Below are 20153 nucleotides of genomic sequence, written 5' to 3'. Positions count from 1 at the left end.
AACTAAATAAACAACCAATTACACCTTTAATCATTCACGTCCGCCCACACCACCTATTGATTGCCGTACATTTCAAATATTATGTTACAAAATATACCGATGTGTAATATAAGAAGAAAAATAAAACAATCATCACATCAACAACAATAATAATAATAATAGCAATTGTTTTCATGATAAAAATAGTACTAATATCATCTGTCATATTTACTTGAAGGTAATTGTAACACTTCGTCCCGAACCATGTCGGAATTTTTGCACGTTGAACGAGGTTGACTGTTGACTTTGACCATTGACTGTTGACCAAAGGGGTCAAAAGTTGACTTTTTGACCCGGATGGAATTCTAGGTTGACCGAGGCACCGTTACGAAGTTCACGTTGGCACGAGTTCGTAGACTAGTAGCACGTTGAAAAGGGAGCTACGGTTTGAAAGTTATGAGCAAAACAAGTTGAGGTCTAAACTATCTAAGGGGTGCCGGAGTTGACTTTTTATTTATGGGAAAATGAGCTTTGACTCATGCATGGTTGTGAAGTGCTCGTCGATACGAGTTCACAGACTAGCGGCACGCTTAAAACGGATATCCGGTTAAAAAGTTATGAACGCGTGAAGTTTGCCGTATACCGTAATATTTTAATGTTTTTGAGTCGATGAACAGTGAAATGCCACGTGTCGTCACCTGATTGGTCCATGTGGATGAACAGTGTCACCACTGTGGCTTTTATTTGACAAAAATCTCGGGGAAGAGAGAGAAAGAGAGAGAGGAGAGAGAGAGGGAGAGAGAGAAACGACCGGCCACCACCGGTTGGCCACCGTCCAGCCATTAGTGAAGCCCAGTTCCCCGCGACCCTAACCTCCAATTTTCACGACCTCCTGCCGCTGGACGCGTCCGGATCGAGGCGGCGAAGTTCGGCGGCGATTTTTCCCTCTACCGCCGGCCACCGCCGTTTGACCCCTTTCCGGCCTTTTTCAGGCCACACGCGCCAGCCACCCCTCACCACCTCCTCAATTCCGGCCTACCACCAAATTTCACGACCACCGGACCTATGACGAGCCAGGATCGGAACGTTTTCCGGTGAGGGGCCGAAATCTTCAAACCCCGATTTCTCCACCGTCCGGCCCCCGTTTGCCTCAGCGCCGGTCCCGTTGGATTTCTCTCCCCTCGATCTACAAATCTGCAAAAAATCTCAGCCAATGGCCACCGCACGCGCCGCCGCCGGCGACGGTTGCAGGTGACCGCGGCGGTTCGCCGGAAGTTACTATTCCGGCGAGTACCCAGTTGCACCGCCGATCCCTCCCGACTGTGTTCGACCTCCTGAACCCGAATCTGGCATCCGTTTCTGCCAATTCGTGATGGTTTAGGAGAATTGCGAAGTCGAAACCCGAAAGCTTTCCGGCAAGATTCCGACCACCTCGGGTCCGATCACCGGAAATTAAGACCGTATCCGTGATCCTCATCACTGGAGCTTTGATTCGGTATATAACTCGTAAATTTTTAGATGTCGTTTAGTGGTCGCTCCCTGGGTACCCATTTGGGAGTTACCCGATTAAAATATTAATATTTGTGGTTTGGTGCATTGTGGATGTTTTAGATGCACGTGCGAGTAGCGGAGTCGATCCTATGGAGGATCTTGATTGAGATACGTGCTTAAGGTGAGTGACCCACCTTCAAGTTAATTTCGGAAATTAAATTGGTGAATATTATGTGTGATTTGAATATTTGGAATTTAAATTCTATGTGCCAAATATTTAATTGATTTTTTGTGGAATTATTGGTGAATTTATTTTGATTAAAGAAAATATGCATTATATAAATTTATGCCATGTGAAAATTATTTTATGGTCTTGAGAATTTTGAAATTCTTGTGGTTTTAACATTAAATCGGGCATGATTTGATTTTCAAATATTTCAAGGAAAATATTTGTTTATGTTGGTGACTTCAATTTTTATAAAGTATGCCCATGAAATATTATGTGATTTAATTATTATATTTCGAGAATTATTTATGCTATTGGAAAAATGTGAATATTTAAATTGGTGGATTTGGGAGTTGGTGGATTTGAAAATCATGGAATTTATGATGTTGATTATAAAGAAATTGTGGAGAATTTTTGGGTTCAATTGGATGAAATAAACCTGTTATGTTATGGAAAATTTGAGATTTTTATATAAATTAAATATGTTGATTTTTTGATTTTTAGATGCACCATGCACGTACTAGTGTTCTGTTTATGTATGATATGGTTAGTGTACACACGGATGTGATTAGCGCACAGGTGGGTGTGAGTAGCGCGCAGGTGATTTTATAAGGTTATCCTGTGGTTGCCATCGGATGAGGGTAAGCCGCCCCTTCATGGCCGGGACACCAGTTAGCAGCAGCGCGGTGGGACGCCACGCGACCGTATGCTGGTTTCTTTCTATAACCTCCTGTCTGGCGGTACCTTGGGACGCTGGGTACTGTTGGCGCCACTGGTATATAGTGGGTGCATCAAGTGATTTTCAGAACTGGGATTTTAAAATAAATATTTTTATATTGTATTGGAATTAAAAATATAATTATTACTATTTCTGGTATTTATTTGATGTCTTGGATTTCGGGGAATACGAACAAAGGGTTTTGTGAAAAGGTTTTAAAAGGGAAACTTTTCTAACCGAGAGAATTGTAAGGGTTTTGAGAGAAATTATTATTTCCAATTAATTATTATTTATCTACTTTATTACCGTGGTATTATATTGTATAGTAGATAGGGTCACTCACTGAGATGATTAGCATCTCATATTTTCAAATTCCGTTCCTCTAGGTACCAGGTTGTCGGTGTTCATCCGGAGCGGACTTGATCTTCATCGCTGTCTTAGTTCGTGAAGTGCCCTGTTCTTCTTTTATTGCATACTTCTTTCACTCTTGTTGTATTCTATACTTAGTAGTACTTCATGAAGCTCTGTATACTGTATGTGACACTTATGTATTTATTATGCACTGGATTACTGTATTTATTTTTGGAGTGCTGAAATTTGTGGAATCAACTTGTAGTATCGTGGGAGGAATAAGGAGATGTTTATAGAAGTGTGTTTTCAGTGCAGGAATTTATGGTAAGTCCATCCCTTAGGGGAGGTTCTGCCGGATTTTCCATAGGAGGGTCCGGTAGGGTTTCCCTGGGATCAGGGCTTGTCTAGGTTCCGGTGAGGAATTTTGGACGGGTCCTGACAGTAATCACTTGTCCAAGAACTATCACATAATCACAGTTATCCCAAGGACTATCTCACCTGCCCAAAGACTACCACTTGTCCAAGGACTATTATACTCGTCCAATAGCTATCTTTCTTGCCCGTAGGCTGTGATACTTGTTCGGATATATCATATGCTAATAATAATAATAGAAATAATAAAAATAAATAATGGCAATAATAATAAATAATAATAATAATAATCATAATGATGATGATAATATTAGTAATGAAAATAATTGTAAACATAATTATGATAAATAATAATTGTAATATTAATAATGAAAATAATAATAATAATAATAATGACAATAAAAACAATTAAGTATAATGCTAGAAAATTATGAATAGATAGAATAGAAGAGATTAAATAATAATTTAAAATTCAAAAAAAATATTATCAAATATACACTCGTATTAGGGGTACAAACGATACCCTCCACATGTTGCGCAATCCATGATTCCAACTGTCGCCAGCACCCTGCTACCAATATAGTCTGGGGTGGTTGCCTAGATTGACCGTCCAATCCTCTGGACTTGTAGGCAACATAGTTACGAGGCTAGCTCTTCATGGACCATATCGGATCGTTGTCTCCGTACGGTGTGATACATACAAATATAATATATATATATATATACAAAAGATACTTGATGCACGTACTATATATCAGTGGTGTCCTACGGTACCCAGTATCCTAAAACACCATATGATGGGGAGGTTAAAGAGAGAAACCAGCATACGATCACGTGGTGTCCCACCATGCCGCTACTTAAACCATCATCCCGGCCATGGAGGGGGGCGGCTATGGCCAATATCAAACTTGCCTGCCCTCTATCCGATGGCAACTCACTGGAGACATTATAACCTGCACATTAATCACATCCACATCCACCTATGCACTAATCACATCCACAACTACAGAACACCGATACATGTATGGTGCATCGAAAACCGATAAAAATATTTTATAATATTATATATTTTTTAAATATAATATAATATTATAAAATTTGAATTTTTATATGATACACTTAAATTTATGCACTTTTATCAAATTCATAAAATTTCATGTATAAATAAATAATTAAACACATAAGTATAGTTTCGATCACAATAATTCAATATAATCAATTCCGCAAACCTTCAAATTAATTCATACTAAATCTCAATAGAACCACATACAATTCTACAAATAATTAAGCATATAAAGATATATTCTATTAGCTGTCATAGCTTCACAGTAACCTCACAGTAAAGTTAACAATAATTTAACAGCAGTTTAAAATCTACAGCTTTCCAAATTTAAGAAACATTAATTCAACCCATATTTATGCAATTCAACATAATTGGGCATCATCAATATAAATAGCAATTATTTAAACATCAAATATACATTTTTCAGATTACCACATTAAAATAATATTATTTTATCCAAAAATGGCATCTTTCAAAATACTCAATTACAATTCACAAATAAGGTGCCAAATGAAAGCTAAGGAGATGATGAGTGTAAAACCAACCTTCGTTCGGCTCAAAACCGACGGAGTTGGCCAGAAAAATGGCCGGGAAGTTTTGGCCGGACTCCCCCTCCACTCATCTCACCAATGGCTTGGAATTTGGGCAAATGGATGTCATTTTTGGAATCAGGGGGTCAAAAATTAAGGGGAGGGACCAACCTCGGGACCCGTGGCCGCTGGAAAACCAGCCACCCACCACCTTGCCGATCGTCAGCTTTGGCATCGATCCCTGTGCATCTGCCGGCCAACCGAAGGGTGACTCGATGCCCGGGCTTGTCCAGCCGTGGGCCACCACATAGTCTGGCGCGTGTGGCCATGCGACGACTGGAAGAGGCGCAGCAGAGAGAAAGAGGGACGGGCAAAAGTGAAAGGGAAGGAGGAAAGAAGAAGGAAGAAGAAGAAGGAATCGGAGGGGGGGGGGGGGGCTGTGTTTTTTCTTCCCACGTGGGGAAGAAGAAAAAAAAAAGAAATACAAAAAGAAAATAAATAAATAAATATATAAAATATTATTAAAATAATAATAATATAATATAATAAAACAATAATAATAATAATAAAATAATGTAATATTTAATTATCTAAAATGCGTCATTTCTTTGTTGTGACACATGGCACCCTTTATAATGCTACATGTGATGTCGTTTTTCACGCACACTTACATATCGATGAATAGTAATAGCTGTCTCGGAAAAACTTTACAGGTCTGTAACTTTCCAACCATATGTCCAAATCGGACGTGCCGCTAGTCTACGAGCTCCTATAGATGAGTACTTTACAACCATACATAAGTCAAAACTCAATTTTACAAGAATAAAAAGTCAACTTTGGCCCCTCGGACAGTTCGGACCTTAACTTGTTTTACTCATAGCTTTCAAACTGTAGCTCCGTTTTTTACGTGCTACTAGTCTACGGACTCGGGTAGATGCGTAATTTGCAATGGTGCCTCGATCAACCTAGAATTCTTACCGCGTCAAAAAGTCAAAATTTGATCCTTCTCGATCAACGACGGTCAACTTGAAAAATTTGCGGTGTACTTCAGGACGGGGTGTTACAACCTTTCCCCCTTACAAAAAATTCATCCTCGAAATTTCCTATATCACTGATACATAGAAATATTGGTTGCAGATTTACGTCTCGAGCTCCCATGTCGCTTTTTCGATTAGGTGAAGAAGAGGCAATCCCTAACCATTTGACTAGGCCATACGGATTCCCACCAAGGATAGATGATTCTAATTGGCACCTTCGAAAATTAGAGTTACTTAAACTTGAACAAAGAATTCGTTTCGAGACAAGAGAAATAATGCTCCAAGATGGTTAAAATAAGGGAAAGGATGCGGATGGGACGCACAACAATGCACAGTCCCTTAGAAATTCTAGAACTTAGAGCTCTAATACCAACTGTCAGGACCCATCCAAAACCCCTCACTGGGACCTTGGACAAGCCCTGATCCCAGGAAAATACCACCGAACCTTCCAATGGAAAATCCAACAGCATCTCCCCTAATGGAAGGTCTTACCACAAACTTTACCTGCACAAAGATACACTCCTATATGGTACTACCTTATCCCTCCCACCTTACTACAATAATTTCCACAGTGGCAGCACTTTGATAACAATTTATATATAAAACACATACGTATATATATATATATATATATATGCAATAGGAATAATCAACTAAATAAATATACAAAATAATATTAAAATAATAATAATATAATATAATAAAATAATAATAATAATAATAAAATAATATAATATTTAATTGTCTGAAATGTGGCATTTCTTTGTCGTGACACATGGCACCCTTTATAATGCTACATGTGGTGTCGCTATTCACGCACACTTACATATTGATGAATAGTAATAGCTGTCTCGGAAAAACTTCACAGGTCCATAACTTTCCAACCATATGTTCAATCGGGCGTGCAGCTAGTCTATGAGTTCATATCGATGAGTAATTCACAACCATACACAAGTCAAAGCTCAATTTTACAAGAATAAAAGGTCAACTCTGGTCCCTCGGACAGTTCGGACCTCAACTTGTTTTACTCATAACTTTTAAACAGTAGCTCCTTTTTTTATGTGTTACTAGTCTACGGATTTGGATCGATGCGTACTTCACAATGGTGCCTCGGTCAACCTAGAATTCTTACCAAGTCAAAAATTCAAAATTTGACCTTTCTCGATCAACGACGGTCAACGTGAGAAATTTCTGGTGTATTTCGGGACGGGGTGTTACAAGTATGTATAAGTCATTAATGATTTTTAAATCACAATTGTTGAAACAATTCAAGACTGTTAAAGGTCATGAGAATAAAATCTCTAGGCATGGTTAATAGAAGAATTATTGTTTTAAATATATAGTAGTTACACAATGAGCAAAAACAAAAGGCCTAATAAGAAAAGGATCATCGAGTCTATGCCTCAGAAAATATATGAAATATAATCCATATTGTAAAAATTGAGCACTATTTCCGAGTCTTATACATATCCAAAATCAACAAAGAATTTCACATAATTGTTCTAGCTACCTGCAATTTTGTGGAACGTTCCATGAAACATTTGGTTGCATTCTTGGTTCTAATGACTTATATCTTCTCCAGTCATCAAGCAAAATTCGAAGATCGTTAACTTTGTGCTCTGCACCAATACAACAATTCGCATGCATCGTACAAACCAACTTGAAATCTTTACTGGGATGACAAAACCCACCAAAAATATCAGTATCATGAAATCTCATTTGCAGTCCAATATTCTTTGTAATGAACGGATCATATTTTATCTCATCAAATACATGTTGGTCATGATGGTTTGGAAACCTCTTTCTAGATTCGTACCAAAACTTGTAAAATTGAATCGTTCGGTTATTGGATTTTACAAAACTAAACCCTGTGTTTGATAGATTATTTACATCTGTAGAATTTCCAAAGTACGTATCACATGATACTTGGATATCTGCATCAGGATAAAACCGTGGAAAAGAATTTCGCAGCCACATTATATCACTATCCTGACATTCAACAAAAAGAAAAAAAAAAAAATGCATGTTAACAACAACTTTTACCAGACCATTGTGTGAAGTTAAGTAAAATACTTTTTAGAGTTATAGGGCTAATTTGATTTAAACCTTATTAGTTTTGTCGTAATTAGGCTTAGATATTTGTTTTTGAAAAATCATCAATAACCTCCTTTTAGTTTTTTATATCTATCAAAACTAGCTCATACATAAGTTTTTGTTAGTTAATTTTAACAATTTAATGTGAAAGAGAGATTAAAACTTTAGTAATTTATGATTGAATTAATATATTGAAAATATAATTTTTGATCGTTAATTGTTAAAATTCATTGGTAAAAAACCAATTAACAAAATTGTTTTGATATATATATATATATGTATGGAAAAGTAAAGTGAGGTGAATAATAATTTTCTAAGAATGAGGGATCTAAGTGTAATTAAGGAAAAACCAAAGGAGTCTAAATGAAGTTTGCAAAAATGTTTATTTTATGTATTAGATTTATTTGTAGCAAAACAGAGCATATTATATTTATAGGTAGCAAAATAGGATGCTTAATATATTTTCAAAATTTTAACATCTACTACCCTTTAATTGAAAATTTGAGAAAATTTTCTTCTTATATTAGGACAATTTTTTGCAGTGTTGAAAACAAGATGGGGCAGATCTGCAAAATGTGTACAGTGGAAGCATGTATATATAATATAATGTATATTATGCATACCGTAAATACAAAGTTGTATCCCTTCTCAAGAACAGTAGCCAAAAAATCGATCTTCCTCCAAACAATTTCTAAATAGTCTGGAGTCATATAAACAGCTTCACGGGTAAAGTTGAAACCTTCAATTTGAAAATGATAACAATGAGGATGCAAAGCCAAGCAACGACTGTAAGCCCTTTCATCCAAACAGATTACTATTAAATGTTTCACCAAACTCTTTGTGCTAATTCCTATTCGAAAACTCTCAAGAAACAAATCGAATATTGAATGTGGCTCTGCCCATGCATCGTTTAAGTTTGTTAGGATCACTGTTTTGTCCTTTGTTGATGCGTTTTCTAGGACTATGTCTAATGGATCCTTGTTGGTAGCCTACAAAACATGTTTCCTAATTAATTGGTTAGTTAAAACTGAAATCGAAAAGAATCATCTTAGTAAGTAAACAATTCCGCAACTACAAACTATCATATTTTCATTTAATATATAGTTAAAAACATGAACGTTACCAAATGATTACATACTATGTAAAACAATTGAAAGAAAAATTCAAACTATTGCTTTGATTAAAATTGACTTTTGTACCCTAGGATACAGTTGACTCTGTGACACTTTTTGCACATCTGCATTCGTATTTATGAAAAAATAACAGATTAATTTCTCAAATTTTAATGCTGTATTGCATCTTCCCTATGATATGTAATAACAGCATCTAATGGCTTGAAAAGTTTGAACAATATTTTCCTTATCGAATGGAAGTGTCTCTTTGGATGGACATTACCTTTTGAATTAATTAATCATAAATAAAATATGCTTATATTGAAAAAAATGAAGCAACATTGAGAACAAAAAAAACACACACACGCACACAGACATATAATCATATACTCAAGTGAGGATGTTACTCATCACTTGATAAATCACTCACATCTATAAGTGAAAAGTTATGGATTTGAGATATCAAGATTGGGAAAATTATTGTAAACAATTAAAAAAAAAAAGAAAGATGAGGTTGCTAATTTAAGAATATCATAAGAATGTCATCTTGTAACATGTTATGGGAGCATAATTTGTTCTTGCAACATGCTTCTGGATTGTGTCCTCATGATGTACTCATGTTAATGTCCTCATTTGAGCCAAACTGTACATCCTAGAATCACTAATAGGTTAAATATTTTACATGTGGACTCTTCATAATCATGTGGCTTATTTACATGATTTATTTGTGTCAGTAATGGAACAAGCTGGTTTACTGACTTTGCAGTAGACTATTTGGACACACATTTTTTGTAATATTTTAGTTGACCCATTAAATTAAAAGATCTATTTTCACTAAAAACCCAATTAGTTTATTTCCAATAATTATAATTATTATTGCTATTATTATTTATTAGTTATTTTGTGTATATATATATATATATAAATTAAGGAATAAGTCATCAATTAATGTACAATACATAAGATTAGGACTTGAGGCATTTTACAGTATCTACTTAGTAAAAACTTGAGGGAGAAAATGTTAGAAAGGATTGTATCCATTAGAAACTACTTCCATGTTTATGAATTTCTGTTTTTCAAGAATAATAAAAATTAAGATTCAATAACTATGCTTGTATGTATATTTATATGTATATCTAATCTCTAATATAATAAAATACAATATATGTATATATGTTGATCTCGGGTTTACAGTGCTATAAATTGTTGTTTGTTATGTTAAAAGCTATCGATTGATTTATCATTTTAGCACTAACATAATAACCATCTTCAAACACTAATAAGGGAATCTAAATGCTCGTAAATTTAAATCAAGGATATTGTATAAGAGACATATGAAAGTTATTAACAAGAATCCTTCAATATTAAGCACATTAAAACAAACATGAAAACATAAAAAGTAAACTCACTGCAAAGGCATCATTGTTTATGGCAAAGACTTGGCTCAACACATAATATCTTGGCACTGAATTAGAAAGCACCAAGCAAGCTAGAGTCACCCCCACAAATAGCACTGCGATCCCCACCAACTTCTGAATCTTTTTCTTCTCAACCTCCACACCTACTACCGACATGGGAATCATTTTCTGCTTCTAATTCTTTTCCATTCCGTTAATTTTTTCATCTCTGCTTCTTTTTATACTGTCTCATGCATGTATATGTACTTATCCAAGAAGGAAGTCAATTCCCTTCGTCACCATGCACCGGCAGGCCCACTTGGGACCTTTCTTTTTTCTTTTTTTAAATTTTTTAAATTTAGTTTACCAAATTGCCCTTAGTATGTTGTGCCCCTTCCACAGATTTTAGGCCTTTTATTATTTTTGATTTTCCATTTTATTTTTGGATAGTATATCGGATATGTTTTTTTTATATCTCTTTCTTGTCCTTTCATTTATCTATTTCTATTTTTCATCTCTCACTTACCTATAATTATATATACTTTTTTTATTTGGTATAATTACTTATAATCAATCATTTTTAAGTACTAGTTTAGATTATTAGGCTAAAATCATCTTTGATGATTATTGAATTATATTAAAAATTAGGATTTAAAATTTAAATAGTAGTCACATATGAATTTAATGAATTACTAAAATTTTATTTAGAAAAAGTAAATTCTATTGAAATTTGATGAGTAATAAATATAATTTTAAATTTTAATTCTTATTTGAATTTGGCTATACTTGTAATATTTATTAACAGTTTCTCCCCTTCCCCTACCTCCTCCCTCCCCCTAGCAATCGCAGAGTCCCCCTCCCCTACCCCCTCCCTTCTCCTAGCAATCGCAAAGTGCCATTAAATTGATTTAATTGTACTTAACTAAATTGATTTAATTATAAATTCAATTCGGTTTTCCCATTAATGACCCCTATGACTGTTACACCATAACAAAAGTCACAACTATGCATAAATATGCAAGTCACATATTTCAAGATGAAAGAGTTGAATATTTCCTTTTAGCCAAAAACAAAAAAGCCTGAATTTCTTGACTAATTAACCCCCTACCTACCCCCCTCCCTCCCTCTAATAATTGCAAAGCACAATTGGAAGAAAAAAGCTAATTAAAAATATCAAATTGAGTTAATTATAAATTCAATTGGGTTTTCCTATCAATTACTTCAACTATAAACAAATTAAGTCCACTATAATTGTTACACCTTAACAAAAGTCACAACTATGAATAAATATACAACTCACATATTTCAAGAGGAAAGAGTTGAATATCTCCCTCCCTCCCTCCCTTTAAGTTGTACTTTTTCTGGGTACTAACAAATCCAAAATTTTCAAGAGAACAAAATGGAGAGCTATATATACAAGGCTAATTAATTTAATGATCAAAATAATCGCAAAAACCATAGCAGTGCTTACATTAATGGTGAGTGGAGTAAAGGCTAATTACCATCTTCTTCCCTCATTGTCTCTGAATCCTCCATCTTTAGCTGCTCATGTGATCATCTATTTCCTTCAGTTTCGATGGATTTAAAATTCATTCCAAACGTTGCAGAACACCCAAAGTTTATCTGTGCATGGGAGAAGCTATTCGCTCGTGCAGTAAGTTTGTAAAAAATAAAGTTATACGTATAGATAATCAATGTGTGGAAGAGAATGCTACAGTATGCAAAAGAAAAATGCTTACCACCTGATCATCATCATGACTATGTTCATACTTATAATTGCAATCTTACCTGTATGAAATACATGATGCAACTACAAATTGTTAGATCAGGTATAATTAATTTCTTACATATAATATTCATGATCTAAGTTATGCACCAATTAAATGTATTTTCAATGTATATAATATATATTCACCTATAAAATGCCTATCTATAATCATTGATCATTTTTCTTTTAAAAGAGTTGGATCGAGTAAATGACTACACGGTTACTTGCTATGAAGGATGTATCAAGAACTAAACATCATGGCGTGGATCTATAAAAAATGTATCAATTACTTTCATGTTCAATTGATATAACTTTTTGAGTATTGTGTACTATTCTATATATGATGTGTACTAGTTATAGACATTAGTATAGTATGTTTAATATAATATATCTCCATTGAAAGCTTTATCTAAATCCTCATATATATATATATATATATATATATATGTGTTCAAAACCTATTATCATAAGCTCAATTTCCAGTATAATCCTAAAATTTCCATTTGTATGTGCCACTACTTTAATTTAGAGTCCAAAACCATAATTTAGAGGACATGATATGGAAAAATATAACAATTAAAAGAAGCGAACTATATATATATATATATAAAAGAAAAAATATATATATATTTTTTTCCTAGGCGATGGAGCCCAAGAGTTTGTGTATGGCAAACACATTTTGTGTTGGATACGCGTTGAAATGATTTTAACGCGTATCTAATAAAGGATATATACATGTTGCCGTCCAACATAACATAAGCTCCATTGGCTAGGATAAAATTCCTAGATAAAAGAATATTAAAGAAGTATTAGAGTGTTAATTAAAAAACCAAACTAGATTTAACAGATTTAAAAGATTACAAGTTTAGTTCCTTCGATTGGATTATGCTAATTTCTCTCAATTTTGGTAACTACAAATTTGGATAAACTAAAAAGTGGCAACTTCCAAGTACTCCCTTTGCATCTTCATGCATGTTAACCTAAAGAAAGATATCATCTATTTTATGTCTTTATTAGCTAGGCCATCCTAAGCTTGTTGTATGACTTGCTTGCATGCCACTGCCCCCTCTTCTAGTGGCCATGGAACTCAATATGATGTTTTCTTGAGCTTCAGAGGCTTGAATGACAGAAACAATTTTACAGGCCATCTATGCGGAGCCTTGCAGCAGAAGGGAATTCAGACCTTCATTGACGATGAGGAGATCAGAAGGGGAGAAGAAATTTCACCTTCACTTATGTAGGCAATTAGAGGATCAAAGATATCCATCATTGTCTTCTCCAAAAACTATGCATCTTCATCATGGTGTTTAGATGAACTGATCGTGATCCTCAACTGTCGAGAAACACTTGGAAAACTGGTTTTGCTTGTCTTTTTTTATGTGGAGCCTTCTGAAGTAAGAAATCACACAGGCAATTACAAAGAAGCATGGGCTAAATGTGAAGAAAGTTTGAATATTAAGAACAAGAAAAAGCTATCTATCTGGAAGATTGCTTTGAACAAGGCTTCCAATCTATCTGCATTTCATTCAGACAGAGCGTATGTACAGAGTCATGAAATTTTTAATCAGAACATAGGTTGGCTTGAACAAAGCCAAGAATGCATCACTACCTGATACGAGATGTGGATATGGAGATTGTCTGCTGAGAAGCCATTAAAGCTCGTAGAAGTGACAGATTATGGTCTCCAAGTGAACTTTTCATGTATTCGCAGAAAACACAGTTAAAATCTGCCAACTTCAATTTCTTTTCATAAGTTCTAGAAGGGATACTATCTTTAGACATTGTGCTTTTCGTATGGCGATTAGTCTATGTTTGTATTCTCTGAATCCTAATACATCATGTGCTGTACTTTGAACTATTGAGGGAACAGATTTGATTGAAGGCATTATGTTGAAGGAGAGAACTCTATACTAGAATCCTAAATCATTCAAAAGATTGAGAAGGCTTCGGTTTATTATTTTTGAAAATGTAGTCCTTTCTTGAGCCAGTGGATATGTTCCTAATGAGTTACGATTTATTGACTTGCTTGGATACCAGTTTCCTACTTTTCCTTTCAATTCTGGTCCTAAACAGCTTATCATACTAGGTATGCTTTATTGCCATATCCATCAACTAGGGGAAGGATTCAAGTACAATCATTATGTTAGTTCACGGTAATATTAGATTGTTATGTTCTTGGTAAGCTAGCCTACGTACATACCTTATTTCTTTATAATCTTTTTTACAGAGTTTCAAAAGCTTGAGAACCATTAATTTAAGTCATTCTAAATTCTTAAGAGAATTCCTGACCTATCTAGAGTCCCAAAACTTGAGAGTTTGTATCCTGACTACTGTACAAGTTTAGTTGAGATTCATGTATCTGTTGGGTATACATTACCAGGCTGATTAAATTGAACCTTGAATTCTGCATTATCCTCAGAACTTCTCCAAGCAATTTGGTCTCTGAATCTTTTAGAACATTGGCATTTCAAGGATGTTCAAGGCTCCAATACATTCACAACATTTATAGAAAGAGAAATACTTAACTAGTCTAAATTTATACTGTTATAGAACAGTTGCGTTCCTCAGTTTGACTTCAAGTACTGCAGTTATCCTTTTGTAAAAGGCTTACATATATTCCAACCAGCATTTATAAGCTCCTGAACCTTCAGCTACTCGTTCTCGATGGTTGCTCAAAACTCTTCAAGTTTCCAAAGCCTTATGAACTCTTAGACTGTCTAAATTTCCTTACTCAAGCGCTTCAAACATTTAGCAGTTCTGTATTTCCTATATTGAAATTCCTTCATCTTAAAAATTGTAATCTATTTGAAGTGGACTTTGTAATGACTCCTTATGGTTTTCCCTGGCTTAAAAGGCTAAATCTATCAGAAAACAAGTTTGTCAGCCTTCCATCCTTTAGCGATCTTTCTAACCTTTCAAATCTTAATTTATCTTGTTGTGAGCTACTCCAGAAAATTCCAGAGCTTCCAGAATCTTTAAAAAAACTAAATGCAAGTGACTGTAAATCATTGGTTCAGAAGCATGGCAACATCATAGCCAAGATCATATCGGATAATAAGGCCAAGGTCATATCCAGTAATCTGGTTGGTCTATCTCTATCTCTTTATGTATTCAATTGTCTGCATATATTGGAAATTTATGTTTTCTATATATATATATATATATATATATAGCTGCAGAGATTCTTAAAGGACTATGAATTTGAAGTTACACTTCCAGGAGATGATAGTCCAGACTGGTTCAGCCACAAGAGTCTAAGGGATTTCATATCCTTCTTTGTGCCTTCAAATTTTCTAAACAATATCAAAGCAGTGATCGTTTGTCTTGTCAGTCAATTTGAGTGTGAACAACTTATGATATCTTTTTCCAACCGGTCTCTCAAACAGATTAATCCATTCAATAAAACCAGGGAATAAGTGCCTTCCTTATCTCCCTATACATTTTTTTTCCCCTCTTGCCTTCTCTCTCAAATAAGGATGTTACAGAATAGTGGATCTCATTTCATAATGCTCAGAAATCTAGAGAGCTGCCTCGAGGTGTGGGATACATATACTATGGGATCAAAGACGAGTTCATGATTGATCAAACACTGATCAGAGTCTCTCATACTTCTCAGAAGTTAGACAGGTTTCATGGTAATTTTCCACTAAGTAAGAGAAAAGTTGCTGAGCACACTCATGGAGAATCAAAATCCAGTTACAGGAAGAGGCATTGTCAACCCCCTGGGGATCAAAATAGCAGGGGTGGAGAATATGGTAGGAAAGAAACAAACTTCAACAAACCAAAAGTTGGTGAAGGAAGGTGCATGATGAAAGATATTAGAAATGGTTTCTTGGGCAGAAAGCAATAAGGTTTTGGTGAGGTTTTGTCTGAAATCTGAACATACGAAGATAGATATACAAATCATACTGATGTTTTTTTATCTTACATTTTCAGACAATATAACTGATGGTTTTACATTTCCTGTACAATTCAAGTTATGTTTTTGCATATAAAGTTATAATCATTGCTATGACTTTCAATTAAAGATCCTACCAAAGTTTTGAAATTGGAGAGGCATGTAGTGCACAGATCTTCAAGAGGGTAAGGAAGAGAATCTACCTGAATAAAAGACCCAGCACCCTAAAATTTGAAGCATAAATTAATAGCAGCCTCAAACTCAAAACTCAAGGTTTCCAACACCGTTCACAAACAATGCCTTCTATTTTACCAAATTGACATCTTACTCTGTTTTTAAAAATAATATAAGCAAAAACAAATATCAGGTGCCATTTTGTTTTTTGTTTTCTTATTTTTAAATTTTTTTACTTAATTGTTGCTTGCTTCAAATATTTGTTAGTAATGGTTTCAACACTGTTCACAAACAATACCTTTACCAAATTGACATCTTTCTCTGTTTTTAAAACAATATAAAGATAAACAGATATCAAGGACCATCTGTTTGTTCATTTGTTTGTTTGTTTTTTTTTTATTTTTTTATTTTTTTTTTTAATTATTTTACTTTTTTTATTTTAATTCTGTACATCATAAATTTGTTAGTATTAGTTATTCCTTTCATTTTTCATTTTTTTTTTAAATTTCACATGTCCTTCATCTTTTATCCTTTATATTCCAATAAATTAATAAATAATTCAACTATATTTTGTCTATATATACTACCCTCCTACTGGTTTTAATAAGGTTAACTTTGATGCAAGAGTTGGTTCTAATTTTTCAACAGTAGCTATTATTGCCAGGAATGCTTCATCCATGGTTGTTAGGTTTTGGTCTCAGTATTTGGAGGTTTCCTTTGCTGAAATGGCTGAGGTAAAGGCTGCTATTTGGGCTTTAGAATGTGCAAGAAAAGAGAGGTGGATGAATACAGTGTATGAAGGTCACGTGGCTAGTGTTATCTCCAGTCATAAAGGAGATTTCTCTAATTCATGTTGGGAGAGTGACCTACTGCTGGATAAAGCCAAATATTTTAATTTCTGGCTTTTCTTGTTGTAAGTTTCAATGCGTACTAAGAAGTTGTAATCGTGATGCTTACGGGGCCTGCAAGATTAAATATGCTTCTCTCCAGAATTTCATGTTTTGTCCGAATGCTTGGCCACAAGACTTCAAGACATTTTGGAGTTGATTTTTATGTTTATAGTGTTTATCCCCTTTGTTTTATTTTGTTTTGATGGTGTTGTTTTATTTGAAGATAGGGGTTGATTTGGGAATTTTTTTAAAATTTTTTTTTTTGTAGTTTCATTGGTCTTCTAAAGTATTTACTTGCTAGAACAAAAAATAAATAAATAAATGAATAAAAGAGTTCAAATACAGCCCAAAACAACAATTTAGCCAACATGATATAGAACAGATATATAAAATGGATAGTCATAAAAAATCACTTAGCAATCACCATGGGATATTAAAATAAGCAATATAATGATAATAAGAAAAAACAATTAATATCATTATTTTTTTAGCAGTCTTTCACCTTTGGATCATCCAAAATGATAAGCTGCAAAATCAAGGAAACTACCTGGAAAATAACATTCAATTATTGATGCCTTTGCTTAAGACAATTAATAAGGGAGGAAAAAAATTACCTAGAGCTGAATATATAGTCTTTGCAAGAATACTTCTTTAACAAACGCCGAGGAAATTGAACTGCATGCATTATTATTATTATTATTATTTTTGATGGATCACTTGCTTGCCTCTTCCTCTTCTTCCAGTGTCCGTGGAACCCGATATGATATTTTCTTGAGTTTCAGAGGAGAAGATACTCGCAGAACATTCAGAGGCCACCTTTACAGAGCTTTGCAACAAAATGGAATTCAGACTTTCCTTGATGATGAAGAGCTGAGGAGGGGAGAAGAAATTTCTCCTTCAGTTATTAATGAAATTAGAGGATCAAAGATATCCATCGTCATCTTTTCCAAAAACTATGCATCTTCATTATGGTGTTTGGATGAACTAGTTGAAATTCTTAAATGTAGAGAGTCACGTGGACAATTGGTTTGGCCAGTCTTCTTCGATGTAGATCCTTCTGAAGTGAGAAATCACACCGGCACTATTGGAGAAGCATTAGCTAAATATGAAGAAAGTTTGAATAAGAAGGCAAACTGCTCAAGTGGAAGGCTGCTCTTAACAAAGCTTCCAATCTATCTGGATGGCATTTAGCAAATGGATATGTAAGATTATATTTACTTGAAAATATAACTTATAGTTTTTTCTATCCATAATATTACAGCATCCAAAAAATAAATACCATTTATTTATTTATTTATTTTGTTTCATATCCATATAACATATATTCCTATAAGTGGTATTTTTCTTAATGGGCAGAGATGAATCTCAACTGATCAAAAAATTGGTTGAAGCTGCATTGAGCAAATTGAATCGTAGACATCAAAGCAGTTGGAATTGAGGACCTTTTAAAGGACTTGGAACCATTAATAGATGTTGCAAACAAGCATGTAGGGTTCATAGGGGTGTATGGAATGGGTGGTATTGGAAAGACCACCATCGCTAAAGCTGTTTACAATTACTTTGCTGCTGAATTTGAAGGTTCTAGCTTCCTCGCAAATGTACGAGAAACATCAAAGCAGCATCTTGGTCTTGTACAACTACGAGAAACGCTTTTGTTTGACATGCATGGGGGTAAAAATTTGAAGGTTGGGAATATTCATAGAGGTATCAACATCATACAGGAAAGGCTTTGTAACAAAAGAGTACTTGTCATTCTCGACGATGTTGATGACCTTGATCAGTTGAAGACATTGGCAGGAGGGCATGAGTGGTTTGGCTTAGGCAGTAGAATAGTCATAACTACTAGAAATAAACATTTGCTAACCAGTCATGGAGTTAGTGGAATATATAAAGTTCAGGGAATGAAAGAAAAGAGAGCTCTTGAACTCTTAAATTGGAATGCTTTTAAGAGGGAGAAACCTCTAGAAGATTACCTTGCGCTCTCAGATCGTGTTGTACGTTACACTGATGGCCTTCCATTAGCTCTTGTAGTATTGGGCTCCTTCCTATGTGGTAGGACAGAAGATCAATGGCAAAGTGCAATACATAATTTGGAAAAGAAGCCGGACAAGAAATTATATCAAATACTTAAAATAAGTTATGATGCTTTACAGGACAATGAGAAGAGACTTTTCCTTGATATTGCATGTTTCTTGGTTGGAGAGGACAAAGATTATGTTACTAAAGTACTTGGAAGTAGTAATTTCTGCCCGATCATTGGAATTGATGTTCTTACAGATATGTCTCTCATAAATGTAGACTTCAATAGGCTAAGAATGCACCACCTGGTAGAAGAAGTGGGAAAGGAAATTGTCTGCCAGGAATCCCCTGAAGCTGCAAACGCAGTAGATTATGGGCTCCAGATGATGTTTTTCACGTTTTCTCTGAAAGCACTGTAAGACTCTTCTACAAGCTCCTTGGCACTAACTTCTAACTTGATTTTGTTACATATTTTGCTTTTGATATGACAATTGCTATGTTCCACTCTCCCTTGAACTATTTAGGGAACAAATACGATTGAAGGAATTATGCTGAAGTTCCCTGAAAAGAGAACCTGAAAAGAGAACTCTATACTTGAATGCTACATCATTCAACAAAATGAAAAGGCTTTGGCTACTTATATTTGATAATGTGGTCCTTTCTACTGCCATTGGATACCTTTCTAATGAGTTAAGGTTAATTGATTTGCCTGGATATCAATTTCCTACTTTGCCATTCAATTCTGGTCGGAAACAACTTGTTATACTCAACATGCCTCATAATCATATCCATCAACTTGACAAAGAATTCAAGGTACAATTGTTATGTAAATATTTCACTATAATTACGTTGTCATATTCTTGATTGCTGGCTAATTTAATTCCTTTTTTTTTTTTTTTTGGCTCCCTTTTAATTTTGTTTGCAGAATTTTGAAAGAATGAGAGTTTTGAACTTTAGTCACTCTAAATTCTCAAGTACAATTCCCGATCTATCAACGCGCCGAACCTCGAGAGCTTACATGTTGACCACTGTAC

The 20153-nt window shown here is 34.5% G+C and overlaps 2 protein-coding genes across 2 annotated transcripts; one reads left to right on the top strand and one right to left on the bottom strand.

Annotated features, from left to right (window-relative positions):
- Positions 1-7143: 7143 nt before the first annotated feature.
- On the bottom strand, positions 7144-10552 carry LOC107419507 (uncharacterized protein At4g15970). The gene is made up of 3 exons (XM_016028247.4): positions 10383-10552; positions 8485-8850; positions 7144-7756 (listed from the first exon to the last, which is right to left on the bottom strand). The coding sequence occupies exons 1-3, from the start codon at positions 10545-10547 to the stop codon at positions 7274-7276; spliced, it is 1014 nt and encodes a 337-aa protein (XP_015883733.4). The 5' UTR covers positions 10548-10552; the 3' UTR covers positions 7144-7273.
- Positions 10553-18540: 7988 nt separating this feature from the next.
- LOC112491838 (disease resistance protein RUN1-like) lies at positions 18541-20065 on the top strand. The gene is made up of 2 exons (XM_025074375.3): positions 18541-19534; positions 19644-20065. Exons 1-2 carry the CDS (start codon positions 18612-18614, stop codon positions 19672-19674), a joined length of 954 nt encoding a protein of 317 aa, XP_024930143.2. The 5' UTR covers positions 18541-18611; the 3' UTR covers positions 19675-20065.
- Positions 20066-20153: the final 88 nt, after the last annotated feature.

The sequence above is a fragment of the Ziziphus jujuba genome, chromosome 2 (genome assembly GCF_031755915.1).
Source record: "Ziziphus jujuba cultivar Dongzao chromosome 2, ASM3175591v1".
NCBI classification, from domain to species: Eukaryota; Viridiplantae; Streptophyta; class Magnoliopsida; order Rosales; family Rhamnaceae; genus Ziziphus; species Ziziphus jujuba.
Note: the sequence above shows the minus strand (reverse complement) of the source record. Positions and strands in the feature narration are given on the sequence as shown.